The sequence below is a fragment of the Periplaneta americana genome, chromosome 17 (assembly GCF_040183065.1).
Source record: "Periplaneta americana isolate PAMFEO1 chromosome 17, P.americana_PAMFEO1_priV1, whole genome shotgun sequence".
In the NCBI taxonomy this organism is placed as follows: Eukaryota; Metazoa; Arthropoda; class Insecta; order Blattodea; family Blattidae; genus Periplaneta; species Periplaneta americana.
The window spans coordinates 67,998,945-68,018,563 of NC_091133.1; the positions used below are offsets into that span (position 1 = coordinate 67,998,945).

The 19,619-nt window shown below is 35.0% G+C and overlaps 2 protein-coding genes across 5 annotated transcripts in view; one reads left to right on the forward strand and one right to left on the reverse strand.

The window, feature by feature from the left end:
- The window catches only part of LOC138693158 (lachesin-like), a 1,789,721-nt gene that overhangs the window by 523,979 nt on the left and 1,246,123 nt on the right, over nucleotides 1–19,619 (reverse strand). The window lies entirely within an intron of this gene.
- The window catches only part of LOC138692570 (UDP-glycosyltransferase UGT5-like), a 29,948-nt gene continuing 17,757 nt past the window's right edge, over nucleotides 7,429–19,619 (forward strand). The window contains exons 1-3 of the mRNA XM_069815557.1: nucleotides 7,429–7,602; nucleotides 9,947–10,771; nucleotides 19,318–19,534. Of these exons, the coding sequence (XP_069671658.1) occupies nucleotides 9,947–10,771; nucleotides 19,318–19,534 (1,042 nt within the window). The 5' untranslated portion in view covers nucleotides 7,429–7,602. The remainder of the gene's footprint in view (nucleotides 7,603–9,946; nucleotides 10,772–19,317; nucleotides 19,535–19,619) is intronic.

Consider the following 19,619-nt stretch of genomic DNA (forward strand, 5'->3'; position numbering starts at 1 on the left):
AAAACACTTACACAGTATTACCGGTTGTTCTCTATGGTTGTGAAACTTGGACTCTCACTTTGAGAGAGGAACAGAAGTTAAGGGTGTTCGAGAATAAGATGTCTTAGAAAATATTTGGAGCTAAGAGGAATGAAGTTACAGGAGAACGGAGAAAGTTACACAACGCAGAACTGCATACATTGTATTCTTCACCTAGCATAATTAGTAACACTAAAAACAGACGTTTAAGATGGACAGGGCATGTAGCACGTATGGGTGAATTCATAAATGCATAGCCCTATAGAAATTTTGTTGGAAGACCTGAGGGAAAAAGACGTGAGGATAATATTAAAATGGATTTAAAATGGATTGAAGGTAGGGACTGGATTAATCTTGCTCAGGATAAGAACCATGGCGGACTTATGTGAGGGCGGCAAAGAACATCCGTTTTTTTTTTTAAAGGCATTTCTAAGTAAGTGAGTAAAGGAGAAAATATGTAACTGAACGTTTAAGTTATGCCTCACACCTTAAAATATTCTAAAATGACCCATTATGACCCATTATGACGCTTTAAAAATTATATCAATCAAGGCCGCAATTTTTGTGCATGTTAGGAAATGTACAATGCGTTCACGTACAAGTTAACCTTAAATAATCCCTGAAATAATAAAAAAATTAAATAAAACTAAGTTATGTATGCACTCCGTTTGCGTGTGTGAAAATGTTTGTCTGCTGAAAAATATTTTCTGCCAAGGAAATTCACATAACAAGGAACTGCAAACTCAGGAAATTCGATAAGACTGGTACCTGATAAGACACGGTCTACTACCCCATAGCTCAAGTCGCGTAAACTCAATATCCTTTCCTTATAACATATTTACGAAACAGGCAGCAACAAGTCGATAGAGTATTGCATCCGAATTTGCAACACATACTTGCAGTACCATTATTCTTGCCTTCTGTGTTTTGAAAATACATTTTAGGTCTCTACATTACTTCAGTGTTGTATCTTCTTCTTCTTCTTCTTCTTCTTCTTCTTCCCTTCAAGTATTAGGCCAAATGGCCTGTTACGATCTCACAGTTGAATTTTCAATCCAGCGCTTTTTTGGGTGACCGAGAGATCTCTTCCCGTTTGGACGATAGTGGAGCATGATTCAGTGTTGTATAAAAACAATAAAAAACTGAATAATCATGCACTATAAAGCTCTACCAGAAGTTAAAACAGAAACAATTAAATGACAAAATTGGGACAACAAAGATCATTTCAACAATATCGAAACAACGTTTTATTATTAAATACTTCCCTAAACAGATATTGTCTAGAAGACGAAGGATAGGCTACTATTTACAAAACAAAAATTTGTGTAGACTATATTATATTGCTAGTTGTGTTATGAATAATAAAGCAACGAAAATGAAAGAACAAAATTACATGTTTGAACAACGCAAAGATGACAATGTCTTAGCTCAGGTGATTTATTAACAATGAAATTGAGTCTTTTACTACAATTAAATAGGCATTGGTAATTATAGATGACGGCAAATGAAAAGTATTACAAAAATCAACAATTTTTCGGACGATGGATCCTCGTCCTCCGACCAACAAGTCTATCACTTCTATCTGTGCGGCTGATATTTCTGTAGATAATATGACATTGTTAGCCCATAAATTATTTTTCCTTATGGACATCTTGCGGTTGGCTCTTGCTAGTATCCTAGATCATATATGTAACATAACTCATCGCTATGTTCAAATCGGCAGCACTTTGAAGAGACAACCGCCAGGATCGCCACCAGTCCGCCGTAAACGAACACGAGATGGCAGTACAGTCGCTAATGCAATTCAAATGGGAATTATGACGTGACTCCTTATGTAACAACTAGATGGCAGCATAGTAAACCTGACAAAAGTTTTTAACCTCAAAGCCTATAAGGCCGACCTATCTGGGTATATATGATCTAGGCTAGTATCGAGAAGAATCATGCAAGCATGTCGGTACTGAATTTTTCTACAAATTATGGAGCCAATGTGTTGCTAATCTTTAATGCGTAGAATGTAATGTGCAATATTAATAGTTGTCTGTCGTAAACGTTATCATTACTATTAATAATAATAATAATAATAATAATAATAATAATAATAATAATATTATATTATTAATTAATTAATTAATTCACAATGTTCTGCCCGAGGACAGATCTTTCACTGTAAACTCAGCATTCTCCAATCTTTCCTATTTTCTGCCTTCCTCTTAATCTCTGCACACGAACCATGTATCTTATTGTATTGTCTATCATCTGATGATATCTTCTTCTACCTCGAACTTTTCTTCCGTTCACTATTACTTCCAGTGCATCCTTCAGTAGACAGTTTCTTCTTGACCAGTGGCCCAGCCAATTCATTTTTTTCTTCTTAATCATTTTCACCATTATTCTCACTTCAAACACTCTTCCCAGCACAGTTTCCTTTCCTATTCTGTTAGTCCATTTCACACACTCCATTCTTCTCCATATAAACATTTCAAAATATTCTTCTATTCGTTTCTATTCACTTCGTTGTAATGTCCAAGTTTCTGCTCCATTAAATGCCACACTTCACACAAATCACTTCACTAGTCTCTTCCTTAGTTATTTTTTCCAGAGGTTCGCGGAAGATGCTCTTTGATCTATTAAAAGCATCCTTTCCCATTGCTATCCTCATTTTGACTTCTTGGCAGCATCTCATGTTACTACTTATAATACATCCTTAGTTTGAGTTGTTGAGGGTACTAGGATCAATAGACTGTGCCGGTACTATTTCGCATTGTCCGTGATGAGGCGATAGTAGCGATACTAGTGGTTATCAACTATCTATGGATGCATATTCCCTACGTATTGAGCTTCGTGACTATATATTAGACTGTGCCCCTAGCATCTGAAGCTCTCCACTTGTTCTACTGTATCATTTCGAATTCACACGTTAACCTTCTTTTGTTTTCTTACGATAGCCATAGTGTAAGAATTATTTTTCATTTATCTTCATCCTATACTGATCACAGTTGTCATTTAACTCCAATAGCATATCCCTCATTATCAATTCTTTTACCCCCATTTGCAGTGATTATTATTATCTGATTTATTTTTTCCAAGGTTTTCCCAAACTGTAAGACGAATTTCATGTAATCATTTGACGAATCTTCGACTTCATGTCGTCAAAATATCACCACGCTATTTCCAATTCCATCAACCTAGTAGTTTATAGAGTGACGTTAAATAATAGACTAAAATAATAATAATAATTATTATTATTATTATTATTACTATTATTAGAATTATGATTACGGTTATGATTATCATAATTAGACTATTATTATCATTATAATTCTGAAGGGTGGGAGATCCCATCACGCTAGGTTCATCAAAATGAACTATAATGCTAACCCCCTTCTAGGTGTATTCTCACCAACAGCAGTCGACTGTGCTAAGGTCCGCTGCGTATTCAGGTTTCATGTAGGGATCCCCACAAGTCCTTAAACCAACCTCTCTGCACATAATAAAAAAGAATGCCAAGACGATTAATGAAAATTGGCCGAAATTAGGTTAATACCCGTGGGGAAACCTAAGAACACCGACAAAACTCCGAATTGCGACCTTGTACACTAGAATTGTCAGTAATGAACTTAACGTGGTACGTTATTCTTGACATAACAAAGCGCGCGCGTGGTACAATCAGACCTGCCAAAATAGTAAAGATAAAATGTTGGAGTGAAAGATGATAATTTGGCAGGGGAAATAATAATAATAATAATAATAATAATAATAATAATATAATGATAATTTGGCAGGGGAAATAATAATAATAATAACAATAATAATATAATAACTTACAAATGGCTTTTAAAGAATCCGCAGGTTCATTGCCGCCCTCACATAAGTCCTGTGCAAGATTAATCCAGTCTCTATCATCATATCCCACCTCCCTCAAATCCATTTCAATATTATCCTCCCATCTATGTCTCGGCCTTCCCAAAGGTCTTTTTCCCCACCGGTCTCCCAACTAACACTCTATATGCATTTCTGGATTCGTCCATACGTGCTACATGACCTGTCCATCTCAAACGTCTGGATTTAATGTCCCTAATTATGTCAGGTGAAGAATACAATGCGTGCAGTTCTGCGTTGTGTAACTTTCTCCTTTCTCCTGTAACTGCATCCCTCTTAGCCCCAAATATTTTCCTAAGCACCTTATTCTGGAAGACCCTTAATCTCTGTTCCTCTCTCAAAGTGAAAGTCCAAGTTTCACAACCATACAGAACAACCGGTAATATAACTGTTTTATAAATTCTAACTTTCAGAATTTTTGACAACAGACTAGATGACAAAAGCTTCTCAATCTAATAATAACTGGCATTTCCCATATTTATTCTGCGTTTAATTTCCTCCCGAATGTCATTTATATTTATTACTGTTGCTCCAAAATATCTGAATTTTTCCACCTCTTCGAAGGATAAATCTCCAATTTTTATGTTTCTACTCTGGTCACGAGACATAATCATGTACTTTGTCTTTTGGGGATTTACTTCCAAATCTATCGCTTTACTTGCGTCAAGTAAATTTTCCGTAAAAGTAAAGTAAATTAATAATAATAATAATAATAATAATAATAATAATAATAATAATAATAATAATAATAATAACAATATTAAAAATAATAGTAATAACAATAGGAATTTTTATTTTTTATATACAGATTTCACATCTTTCTGTGCCTAAAGTCTTAGTCTTATTCTAGTTCTTCACTCTTTTCTATCCCCCCAATTCATGTCATTCAGTCTGCAGTCTCTCATCCCTGTCCTGATCTCTTGTAACCATGAATTTCGAGGTCTCCCTTTCCTTCTTCTGTCAGGAGAACAACATTCCAGCACCATTTTAGGTAACCTTTCTTCTAGCATTCCTCTCACACTCCCATACCAGGTCAACTGCTTATCTCTCACATAATAATAATAATAATAATAATAATAATAATAATAATAATAATAATAATAATAATAATAATAATACTGTATTATCAGCATTGTGAGTAAGGTTTTACAACCTGTTGTTTATAAATTTCCTCGTTGAGATCCACAATGAATATTAAGCATTCACAAGCTGCGAGAGTGTGGTGTGATTTGATCATTTTGTTATGGGAATGGAACTTCGGTTTATCGGATTCAGCCAAACATGCTGCCACTTGAACTAGCTACATCGGAGGACAACAGAACATAATGAAGTTTATGCCCAGTACAAAATGCATGCGTACACAGACTTAACTGTAGGCCACTATTACAATGCTTGTACCGAGAACATAATGAAGCATATCAAGTCATGTTACGAGATTTACTACTATGCAATTTGTCGTGGTGATGGTTCGTGAATGCATAATGTCATAACGCTGACTTATTTATGCATTTGTTCCGTAATTATACGTATGTCTATTTTACTAAATAGCATCACTCAAGTACTCGTAATTTCGCATGTAGCCAGGAACAAACGTGTGATATATAGGTGCTTTCCTACCTTCCCCACTTGTTAAAGAATACAATATTGATAATATCCGGTTATTTTCTGTACAACTGTTGATTATGGAGTTATGGTTGTTTGACTGGGTCCTGCTAGAATGGCACTTCGGAATTCTACTTCTGGGGCGAGAAAGTTGTAAAGTGACATTCATTACCTCCAATCATAGTACGACAGATGAAGATAGCAAACAGTTAAGATGCATTTTCATATGCACATGAACTTGCGAAAAATTGAACCAGGAAGAAACATTTTAAATAAAATATTCCTCTTAGGAGAGGCGTGAGAAATGTTAGTAATTTTCGATAAAAAAATCACATCTTTGTTATTTTGTGAAAAAATGAATCAGCAATCTCTCATTTATATGATGGAAAAGCTCTGCGGCGCTTGGAATAAGTTACTTCATATTGAAGAGTCTACTGCAAGAATGATGGATGTCACTTTCTTGTTGAAAATGAACCAAGACTGCCAATGCATAGCTTAAGACATATAGAATGTATATAGAGAGATATATGGCATTAACACGATAGTCATTGTTCAGTAATGATCGGAAAATCACAGTTAAACTTTGAGCGCTAAGCATTTCAAACTTTCAATTGCGTCTCCTGCAAAATGTGTTCCAAATGACATCCATCATTCTTGCAGTGGACTCTTCATTTAAAAGGCTGCACTCTTGAATTTGAATTTAATGCAACTTTACTAGCTGTTTTCTCACATAATATTTTTTTCAGCACATTTCATCGTGTTCAAGATGTAGAGGCTCTCACAGTTTTGATGCTAGGAGCTCAAGAAACCATGGGGTTCAACCTCCGTGCCCCCAAGTGTCTTAATGGCATGTGAAAGGGCAACTTTTTCCTTTACCTTTACCAATATTTTAATTATTTAAATTGTGTGAAAACAACGTAAGTAAACGGTAATCTAACATAAATGTTATACGTATTTTTTATATATCGATACCTGTACCCGGAAATTGTGAAAAAAATTTGGTAACCTTAAAGTCATGTAATGTGTTCTCCACCGTTGTGGCTGAGGGATTAGCGAGTCTAACTCCGAACCCAGCGGTCCCGGGTTCGATTCCCGGTCAGGATGAGTTGCCTGCGTGAGGATTTTTCAGGGTTTTTTTTCCCTCACTCCTATAGATAAATCAGCTAACTTTATCAGGCGATTGTAACCCCACTCATCCTTTCCTCATCATCCCGTTTCTGGTTTTTCAGATCACTCTACAGGCGGCCTCCCGGAACTACTGGCTCTCTCGACCGACCTCCGTGGAATGTAGCTAAGCGACGTTGCATGGCTTCTGCAACGAGCACCCGAGGCGGACCTACTCGGGGGAGGAGTTTCGCCTCGGACCGACAGGGGGCCTTGGGGGAAGTTGCTGAAGCAGGAATGGTATATGGATTTCTGTTGGCTGTAGGGACCGGTCGTTAGGGAGCCATGTGGTTGGGTTGGTGCGCGTAGGGGATCTATGGCATGTAACTCATTCCATATCGAGGGTTAGCGCAATAGATCTTAACAGGTCGCAGTGCTGAGCCATCCGTTCCCCCTCACTTAAATTCCATTCCATTCCATGTAATGTGTTGTCCTAGTATGCTCTTACACAAAGACAAAATTCAGAGCACAAAAACAATAATCCAGATGTATATTTAGTGTTTTAGATCTTAGCTAATCACGTATGGGACAATTGTAAAAAAATAATTATGGATTCCAAAGCAGTGGGAAAAATACCTAAACACAGCAGCTTCTGATCTGCAGATCTCACAGATCTTCCTGGCATTAAATCCCGATCGTTTCGGAGAGAAACTCCCAGCTGACTTACAGCTGGTCGTTAATGACGACCAGAGTATGAAGAACTGCAGAACAAGTTTCTGACAAGCTCCCGTGCTCTCACGCAAGCTGTATCACGTGGTACGGGAGGGGTCAATAACATCTTCTCTGTCATCCAGTGCGATGTATCGTAGCTGTAAAAGAAACAGTGTAGCGAATTCCGTATCGTACGCTACATACATCTGTCTTCCTGTCGATACGGACATGTGATTGCAAAGCTTTGAATCGCGGAGTGACACAAGACATTGTGTACGTAAAGAGGTAAGTCTACTTTCTTTTTCAATGACAATACTTTTCACGTACATCTTCCTACATTCTCTACTATACTACGAGTATTTCAACAATACCAGATTACATTACAGTATTAGCATATCAATTGCAAACAGTTTTCTTTACTATCTTTCAATAAAGTAGGTTAGGAAGGCCCAAGCTTGCCAATAACATTCTGCTTTAGTTGAACATCTAGCTAGAGCGTTGGATGTCCACGCTGGAGAACGGTATTCAAATCCCAGTGAATCTGAATTGATTTTATTGTGAAAAGAGGAATCTAGAGCATTTATTCATGGACTATTCAGTTATCGCAACAATCATGTCACAAATACTTCCTAATAAAAAAAGAGGTAATTAAGAAGTAGGAACGAAGAGAAAGGGATAAATAAATGAATAAATATAAGAGAGGATAGTTCGGAAATACGAGTAATAAGAGATGTGTTGTAAAATAGAAATGTTATGTTTTATTTAACGACGCTCGCAATTGCAGAGGTTATATCAGCGTCGCCGGATGTGCCGGAATTTTGTCCCGCAGGATTTCTTTTACATGCCAGTAAATCTACTGACATGAGCCTGTCGCATTTAAGCACACTTAAATGCCATCGACCTGGCCCGGGATCGAACCCGCAACCTTGGGCATAGAAGGCCAGCTGTGAAATAGAGAAAATGAAAATGTATACATATTATTTTTGGAGAAAATAGCTGTAAAAGAATGAATAAGTGTAGGTGGATTTGAAAATCAAGAGTAAATGTAATGAAAATAAAGGAATGTATAATATTTAATAGGAAAACGGGAAATGGAACGCAGATAATCTAGGTATGAGAGATAATAGAAGAGGATAGATAGCAATGCAGTCAGAACAGACGCATAGGAATTAAACAAGGAATACACTTTATAAATGAATATATTAACACAAAAGGGTGGTATGTGAATATATTATTAAGGGGATGGATCGAAAAGCAGAATTGTAAAGGTCCACCATAATTATGAATTGCGAAGTTGGTTGATATTAATGTTATGTCATGTTACGTCATATTATATTATCATAATATCATTTCATAACTGATCTTTGATCTATAACGAAGATAATATAATCAAAGGGTAAATTATGTGCAAAATAAACATATCTACCCGAAGTGAACTATGACAAATTCACACTATGTACACGCTATAGGAGATCGTTCATCTTTGTGCGAAATTCAGACTATATTCACGCTACAGGAGATATCAATTATTTCTGGTGCAAATTCACACTATATTCACGCTACAGAAAATCGATAAACTTGGTGCGAAATTCAGACTATATTTACGTTACAGGAGATATCAGTTATTTCTGATGCAAATTCACACTATATTTACTCTAAAGGAGATCGGTCATCTTTTGCGAAATTCGCATATATTCACGCTACAGGAGACTGGTTATTTTTGTGCCATATTCACACTATGTTCACGTTACAGGAGATATCAGTTATTTCTGATGCAAATTCACACTATATTCACTCTACAGGAGATCGGTCATCTTTTGCGAAATTCACATATATTCACGCTGCAGGAGATTGGTTATTTTTGTGCCAAATTCACACTATATTCACGTTACAGGAGATATCAGTTATTTCTGATGCAAATTCACACTATAATCACTCTACAGGAGATCGGTCATCTTTTGCGAAATTCACATATATCCACTCTACAGGAGATTGGTAATTTTTGTGCCAAATTCACACTATATTCACGTTGCAGGAGATATCAGTTATTTCTGGTGCAAATTCACACTATATTCACTCTACAGGAGATCGGTCATCTTTTGCGAAATTCACATATTATATTCACGCTACAGGAGATTGGTTATTTTTACGCCAAATTCACATTATATTCACGTTACAGGAGGTAACAGTTATTTCTGGTGCAAATTCACACTATATCGGTCATCTTTGTGCGAAATTCAGACTATATTCACGCTACAGGAGATGTCAGTATTCACGCTATAGGAGATATCAGTTATTTCTGGTGCTAATTCACACTATATTCACGCTACAGGAGATCGGTTAATTTTTTGTCAAATTCACATATATTCACGCTACAGAAGATTTGTTATTTTATTCTCATGAACTGAGCCTCATAGCTCTCGTAATTTAACTCATACATAAATAACTTAGTATTTTTTATCCAATGAAAGCACTGTCTTTAAGCTAAAGAAGGTACTACTCGCTTCCGTATCTCAAGTTAAACTAATGCAATCGGTCCTGACTCTTACCGCGCCGTTGCGCCAAGATCGCCTGATTAACTGACAACTGCAGAAACAAAACTGAATTATTATCGCTATTTTGGTTTCAGATGAAGATTCCTGAGTTAAGACCGATCATCGCTCTATTCGTATGCGCCATCCACATTACAGACTCCGCGAGGATTCTTGGACTTTTCCAGTTCAATGGGAAAAGTCACTTCGTTATGTTTGAAGCTCTGCTCAAAGGTCTCGCATCAAGAGGACATGATGTTGTTGTAGTTAGTCATTTTCCCCAGGAGAGTAAAGTTCCAAATTACACAGATATAAGTGTTGAAGAGTCTTTAACAGAGGCTGTAAATTCATTCACCATGGACACAGCTTTGAATTTTAAATACTACAATTTGCTTAAATTCTTTTGGTATGATAATTACGAGTTTTGCAAAGAAGTGTTCGAACATCCAAATATTCATAAACTCATCAGATCGGAAGAAAAATATGACCTAATCATAACAGAACTGTTTGGAGTGGACTGTTTCATCGGATTTTCTCATAAATTCAAAGCTCCGCTTATCAGTATGATATCAAGTATCCTCCTACCCTGGTCAAATGATCGCATGGGTAACCCAGACAATCCATCGTACATCCCATCATATTTCTTGCCTTATACTGGAAAGATGAAATTCCACGAACGGCTCTGGAATACGCTGTTTACTAGTGCTGTGAAATGGGGAAGTTATTATTTTTCTGAACTCCCAACTCAGGAACTAGCTAGAAAATATTTAGGTGAAGATCTTCCTCCTTTGAATGATATAGCAAGAAACACGAGCCTCATCTTTACCAACAGCCACTTCAGCATCACAGAGCCTAGACCTATGGTCCCAGGTGTCGTCGAAGTAGGAGGACTTCACCTCAAACCTCCAGGAAAGCTTCCACAGGTAAAGCAGTAGGAAGTTGGTACCGAAACTTTTAAATTATGAGCGCTTGGACTATACCTCTACCGAAGAAACAGTAGTAGCGCAGCTCTCGATGTCAATGAACCTGAACGACAAACATGTACAGCCGGGTGGTAACCAAACTTGTGATCCAATCGTCCACGGCCTTAGAACAAGAAAACAATAAACGAATAATATAAAAGAAACAATAATTTGTAATTATAAACTTCGTAACTCCCAATCTAAAATAATTTACCCATACATACAGCCTCAAATAGCAATGAAAATTTTCATGTTATCAAAAGAAATACTCATTTTATGTTCAAAAGAAAAAAGCTCTGACAATATTCGTAGTACGTCACAAGACGTTACTCAAAAGAAATACTCATTTTATGTTCAAAAGAAAAAAGCTCTGAAAATATTCGTAGTACGTCACAAGACGTTACTGGAGCAAATCTGAAGTATGATATAGTATTTCTTAATATCATCAGGTAAAAAACAATTTTTTGAATCTAATAGTGTATCTCGTATGTAGCACATAATATTAAACTCATAATTGTTTAAAAAAATCATTTCTATAGTAATGACAGCTAGGAAAGTTCGTATCGTATTTCTGATGTCGAATTAACTTGGACTGTAACGCAACCGAATGCGTAGTAGCACAGCAGCACAAAACGTCAACAGACCAGCAAAACAAACAAGTATTGACCGCTGGTAAATAAACTTATCTATTAACAAACATTTAACAAAAAATAAACCAGGAAATAATAAACATGTTACACACTCCTGTTTGCATAATTTTTCAATAACAGATGAATTTACTTTTTTGGAACCATGTATAATACTGTATTAATATTACGTAAATAATACAATAATTACAGAATAACTCACTTTATTCAAAACATAATAGTACATTATGCAACGAGCCTATAATGGTAGTAATTAAGACGCAAGTATGTTTGTTTATGAAACGAGCGCAATTACCATTATAGACAAGTTTCATACGACTTTTTATGCTCGACCATATTTCTAACTTAAAATTATTCAAAAGTAGGTCATGTTATGGTTATGTGAGTAGCGAACTGACCTGAATTGTGAGATGTGCGCAGACGCGAAAGTATTGATTTTTTCCGAGGCCGAATGTCATTGACCTTGATATAACGTAGAGAAATCTTTATATAACCTGGAAATTGATTTGGAATTGAAAAACGAGATGACAAATTGAATTTATTTGAATATTATTTACAATTAACGCTAATTATTATAGTAACAGAACATAACCTTCTACGACACTATTGGATTTCCAGCCTCCGTGACTTTTGGCTAATTGTATTTCGATTGCATATCCGAGAATAATCGATACTTGCGGTTTTATAATGGTGCAAAGGCGATTTGTCATTGGCTGAACACCTGAACTTTAATGAATAAGTATACTTTAATGAGGTGCATTAAAGGGCTACTACCAGGTGTATAATTACTACATTTCGGCATGGTCGACATAAAATATTAATACACATTAACAATTTTCTTCAAATTATTCATGAGCAGGAGCAGGGTGAGGGGAGGCTGACATCTATACTTTAGCTGTACTCAACTGAAATCTACTGTTTTGTTACGAACTTCTTACCTATGACCATTCTCATATTACTATTTAGAATTAAATGTAGGTATTTAATACAAAAAATTGTCATATCTGAACATCTACCTCCATCCTACTCTAGTTTCGTACTTATAGTGTCTGTGCACTCTAGTTTACCCATCTGTCGATGTTTGCTCTTACGCTTTTAGTATTTTTCTCCAACTGGACACTCATGGAATATACGGTGGAACTGCCAAAACATTACATCAACACGTGGCTGAATCTATAAAACAGCACAGTCTTACCTCCCGTTTCACTTATCTATAATCACATCATAGTTTCTTCACTCGCAAGCATAACAATCATATATCGGTCATACAACCATAGGCTATAAAACGTCAATGCATTCATCAATCATTATTATCGGGCTGTCGTGTTTGTGGAATTCCCTATGCAGTGATATAAGATATTGCCGGAATTTCACACTATTCAAGACAAATTCTGTAAGCATTTTCTTACTAAGTAAAGTACTCGTACAATGTAGTCAACTGAAAATTTTAGCTTTATTGTACAGTAAAAACTTCGAAAATATTACGGTTTTTGATTCTCTTAAAATGTGTATATTCAGATCTTTTAGTTATTTAATCAGTGAATATATTTGGCAATTAGTATTCTAATATATATATATATATATATATATATATATATATATATATATATATATATATATATATTTTCACTTTTACCTGTTGTGATTTTATTTCAGTGTTTGAGAATAAGGTTCTTAGGAAAATATTTGGGGCTAACAGGGATGAAGTTACAGGAGAATGGAGAAAGTTACACAACGCAGAACTGCACGCATTGTATTCTTCACCTGACGTAATTAGGAACATTAAATCCAGAAGTTTGAGATGGGCAGGGCATGTAGCACGTATGGGCGAATCCAGAAATGCATATAGAGTGTTAGTTGGGAGGCCGGCGGGAAAAAGACCTTTGAGGAGGCCGAGACGTAGATGGGAAGATAATATTAAAATGGATTTGAGGGAGGTGGGATATGATGGTAGAGACTGAATTAATCTTGCTCAGGATAGGGATCAATGGCGGGCTTATGTGAGGGCGGCAATGAACCTCCGGGTTCCTTAAAAGCCAGTAAGTAAGTAAGTAAGCAAGTGATTTTATTTCAGTACTTACTTTCTTTATTTTTTTATATTTTCATTTTTATTTCCATTTCTTATTTATTTCTACCCCTGGATTCACTTTTTGTATTTGTATTTGTATTTCTTGTGATGTGGCGGAGAAGGACTGACTGCCTTAACTCTAACAGCTGAATGAATGAATGAATGAATGAATGAATGAATGAATGAATGAATGAATGAATGAATGAATGAATGAATGAATGAATGAATGAATGAATGAATGAATGAATGAATGAATGAAAATACCGTAAACAATAAAATAACACTGATAGGTTAATTACAATGACAACAGAAAAATAGCCATGCCACAGTAAGGACTAAGAACCAGAACTTGGATTTCTCTCAGCGCTTAAGTAGATCGCCTTAACTACTCGTATTTCATGAACTGATTAGTATTTTATAAAGCTTTATTCTCAACAGATAGAACTTTCTCATTCCTGAAATCGTCCAGTTGAGGCCGAAGAGCCTTTAATGGACAAAGTAGTAAAGACATTAGGAATCATATTTCGAAAATATTTATAACACTATTTTTTTTTTCCTAAATTTTACAAATATTAAAAATAACAGCCTTTTCAGGAAATGAGATTACATTCCATTGGAATTGAAATTGAAATTAGGATTAAATTATATTAATATTGGAATTACATTAGGCTTGAAAAATATGTTAGACTTAAATTGGATTTTTTATAATTAAATTAAGGTTATATTATATTAGATCATATTTCGATAAGAACTAGATCATTATATAGGTTAGATTATAATTTGATTCGGGTTCGGTTATATTTTGAGTATATTATATCTCATTATATTGCATTCGAAATGAAAATAAGCCACCATAATTATAAGACAGCTCAAATAGACCTATGATACGTTTTGTACGCCCCTCGACACCTACTTGTAACATTGTTAAAGAAGTTGCAAGCCCTCCGCAAGTTTTAACGGCCTTGATAAGTTTTACCGAACTTTCGTAACAGCGCTAAGATCCGATTTCTAATTCCGTGTTTCGAGAATCAGAGATCGCTACTGTCTTACAGGCCTACAGAAACGTCTATCTGCTTGAAGCCGTGGAAAAGGAGTAATTTAGTCTGGAGTTTTTTTTTTTTTTTTTCATTTAGAGACGACTGGACTCAAATCAAGCATTACGATCTCTGTAACTCCCAAGATGACATTTACAAAATTAGTACTCGTGTAAGCAAAAATGAATAAAGTAAGTGAAAGAAATGAATGAATACTGACCATCTGGGCAACTCACTCAAATGGAAAAACAGTGATGAGTAGACTTGGTATATTTTAACAACTGAAAATTAATTGACTTAAAACGACTGACTTCGAGTTCTCCACACTTCTACTCCAAATTATCTTCGTTCTCGGTTTAACTAATTATCCTCCAATCACAATCTAAACACCAGGTCACAGGAGAGTCAAATCCTAGCAATTCCTGCCCATAAAACATCCCACTATTCATCCTCTTTTACTGTCTCAGTCCCCCGTGAATGGAATTCTCTACCTCAGAAGATTAGGGGCTGCCAGACAATAACCACTTTCAAGAAAAGGCTAAACGATTTCTTACGGGCGCAGTCAAATAGAAGTTATAATTGTGATCGAGTTTAATAATTTAATTTAATTTAGGTATGACTATCATTACTAGTACTATTATTATTATTATTATTATTATTATTATTATTATTATTATTATTATTATTATTACATAATTATTTTATTGGTGTTGTGAAGATGAAAAGAATTATCATTGTATTATATTAATTATGTATTATATTGTCTTGTATTGTAGTATTGTATTGCTTTGAATTGTAATGTATTGTATCGTATTAATTATGTTATATTCATAGCATTGTAGTAATTTTCTATCATACTGGTTGAGTGGAAGAGAAGGCCGAATGGCCTTAACTCTGCCAGTTAAAATAAACCATTATTATTATTATTACTATTATTATTACTATTATTATTATTATTATTATTATTATTATTATTATTATTATAAATGTTAACTTTAGCATTTTATAACACTTTTAAAATTATCATTTAGCATTTTGTAGCGTTTTAAGAAGGAACATTTTTAAGAAAATTTGGTTGTAGAAATTCAACGTCATCTATGTGTTAACAGGTGCATTTTCTAGATATTTCAGTTAAAATTCTTGAAAGTAATGAATAACACATATATAAGATTAGAGTCAAATTATGAACATTAGGTTCGTTCCAACAACAGTTAGGAACGTCCGTAACTATCGTGAGCATGCGCAGTACAGAAAAAGCGTTCCAACACAATCCGAACCAGTCCTGAACCGGAAACATGTACTGCAGTCGGACGTTGCAACAAGCTTTTGACACGGGTTCGAAACGGTCAGAAGTAGTCAGCGAATTGAGGCTTGTACGGAAGAGTACGCGAGACGCGCATGCGCATAAGCCCACCATCGGCTCCTGGATACTGAAGAAAGACATGATCGACTGTTCATATCAGTTAGGTTAAGATGAAAAGTGACAGTGCAGACGAATAATAAAACTGGAGATTTAATTTAAATTTTCGCCAAAAATAAAGGGAATAGGAATTATTTGGGTACTGAAATTACATCATGTAGCTCTGATTAAAAGTATAATAAATAACGTACACAAATTAATAATTAAAAATAACTGTTTTTAGATGAGAATCCCACAGTACACGACATTGAATTAGCGGAATTCTTGCCTTCCATATTTTTTGTCATCTTTTTATAGAAAATGATCGAAATTCTATTTTCTGTAATTAGAATTAGCTGCGGAACGATAATAATGAAGCATTCTGTTCTTAGTAAAGATGATCACAGTTATAGCATCTCTGGATTTAGTACATAACGATCCGCGAAAGCTTTCCAACAACGTCCAGTCCAGTTTCAATCCCATAGTAAATGCTCAAATAGCGCATGCGCATAAGATGGTACAGGAACCGTACATGAACTGATCCATGAACAGCTTGTTGGAACGAACCTATTAAAAAGCGTCTATGGTGTGATTTTTATATTAATCGAATCCTCAGAAGTTAAGTATTTAAGCATTACGATCGACCAGCATTTACGATGGAATAAACATATTACATAGTTATGCAATAGATTACGTAAAACAATTTATATCTTTGTTATACTTCGGTCATATTTAACAGTTAATGTTTTACGTCTCATTTATTTAGCTTTATTTCAATCCATTCTTCACTATGGAATTTTAGGGTGGGGGAAATGCTTGTAATTCTAATGTCACTCCACTAATATTTATTCAGAAAAGAATAATTAAAATATGTCTTAATAAACTAATTGATTACTCATCCGAGCTTTTGTTCACTGATTTTAATGTTTTGAAAATTAAACAAATTTATTATATTGGTTTGATAAACTTCATACATAAAAATCGCCATAAATTCAAATTGTATCATCATAAATATGGAACTAAAAGATCCGATTTTATACGACTAGAGAATCCAAAGTGTTTCCAAGCACAGCTCTTAGTCATGGTACCTACAGTACTTTGGTCCAAGGTTAATTAATAACATAATTGAAAAATACCCGAATTTGGAAAACTTTAATATCAGAAATTTAAGAAATAGCGTTAGGAATTTAAGTTTTAAAGAATATATATTGGTTTAATATGTATATGTATTTGTATGAGTTAAAATGTTAAAATTGAAATTGTATTTTTTAAAGTTAATTTATTTCTATAATTTTTTTTCTTTCCTTGACCCACTTTGTGTCAAATAATTATCTTTATTTGTGTTAAGTTTGTGTTTAGATAATTCCCTGAGCACGAGTTTTTACTCCTTCAGGGAAGAATTAAGGTTGTATTTTTGTACATGTTATTTTACTAACAACAATAAACAATAAATAATGCTTAGCAGTGCAAATGAAAACAAAATTTATCCCAACTCATCTTGTTACTCAATCGCAATCATCAACTACCACATAAAACTTCTTTGTGAATGGACACAGAACATAAAGAAATCGCATAGGCAGCCAATATTCTACCACCATCACCAGGCCGATTGGTAGGAAACTCGAGATAACGATACAGATAACAAAGTAGGTATTAGGTACGTCATATTCATGTGATATTCGTACTGCAAAAGCAGACGTGAAGGTGTGACCGATCTATTAGAAAATAAATGTAAGAACCTATATGTGACGAGGTCTTTAGATAGATTCTGATTTTTCTAGAAAAAAACAGCCTCATAAAATGTAATTTTGCTCATATTTCTCAGAAACACATAAACATTTCGCAATTTGTACTAGGGTACGTGTTTTATTGCAGAGGAAGGAAGTACAGTAATGTACTTAACATGCTTTTAAACATGAAATTATTTATTTTGACATTTGGGCATATTTCGCATGTATCATGATTGCGAAAATCTACCATCTCTAATGATGAGGATTTTCTTAACATTTGAGGGACAATATTTTTTCGCCAAAACCATCTGGAACTTATTCCACGAAAGTATAGAGTAGAGATGAACAAAACTAACTTCCGCTCTCGCTCGCTTTGTTCGTTGCAGTAGTCTTTCGAGTCTCGTCTCGTAACTTTTGTGCGCTTCGAGTCTCGCTCATCATTCTCGAAATAGCATTTGGTCAACGTGGAAAGATTTCGTAACTTTTAATAACATACATAACTGTAATAAATAACATTAGAGATGTTTAATTAATACAAAAAGACAAAAGAAAACAGTATCACAGTTATCAGAATGTTCTGGTTCTACTATCAGATATCACCTATGGTTATATAAATAAATTTAAAAATAATTAAATAAATAAATAAATAAATAAATAAAAATTCTCAAACAAATTTTAATTTCTAAGAAACATAAAACATAGTGCTAAATAAAGCGATTTTTTTAACTTGAGATTTTATATTTGATCTCAAACATACGAAAAAAAATCCTAGCCTTTTAATAAGGACTTAGTAATTAAATAAAGATTGGGGAACGGATTACTACACAGAAAGGTAGAGATGATGCTTCAAATAGGCTACTTGATTGTTTATGCATATAACAGTTGCTCGTTGTTCATCTCTAGTATGGAGTAATAAATATGTCACAACTTATATTTCTAAATTCTCATAAAATATGGTACAGTATGAGTTTCCTTCACATAGGAAAATATTCCCATAAAAATATTAGCAAATTTTTGTAACTGGCACCAATGCATCATATGAGAGTTATTTCTGTTAAACCGAGAAAAGTGCACAGTATATGGGATGGTAGTAGGCCATAACTTCTAACAGTGATGTTAAGTGTGTTCGGAACATCCCATCCTTGTAATGTTAAACTCGCCTCACTTCAAAACACATTTTATCGTTATCTATACTTCGTTCCATAATAACTGACAGAAGAAGTAAATATCGCCGGCAGAGGAAAGATGGCAGAGATCTCATTTCACGCTTGACTTGAAGCTGGGCGGACTGAAGTGTTCTACACGTTCTAACTTCAACACAATCGTGGAATGAGACCTCTGACATTGGTTAAATAGTAATTATACTTCTCTCCTCCTCTGCCGGCAAAGATTGCTTTTCCTGTCAGACATTATGGAACGAAGTATAGGTTATAAAACAAAGAGTTTTTTTTTTCATCTTGTAGTTTATGGTTATAATATCGAATCTCCAACTTTCAAAGTAGGTTCAGGGAAATAATACATGTATGCATCTTACCATAATTTCCCTCCTCTGATTTTCTTGTAACATAAAGCATAGCGAGCGACACGTCATTTTGTATGTAACTGACATGATGGTCTATGCCCTGCTAGAATCTGGAAAAGTTCCTGAATGACGCAAGACACGGAGTCATCTACTTCAGTCTGGGTTCCTTGGTCCGTGGCGAAACTATGCCTGAAGACAAGAAGCGAGCCTTGCTGGACGCCTTCTCCGAGTTACCACAGCGCGTCGTCTGGAAGACGGACAAGTTCCCCGGCCTACCCGATAACATCATGACGGGCACATGGCTGCCACAGTTGGAAATAATAAGTAAGTCTGCGGATCTGTGAATGTTAATTGTGCGGCCTTCTTCCCTGAGGTACCATCCACGTTCATTATTACGATAGGCACGTCC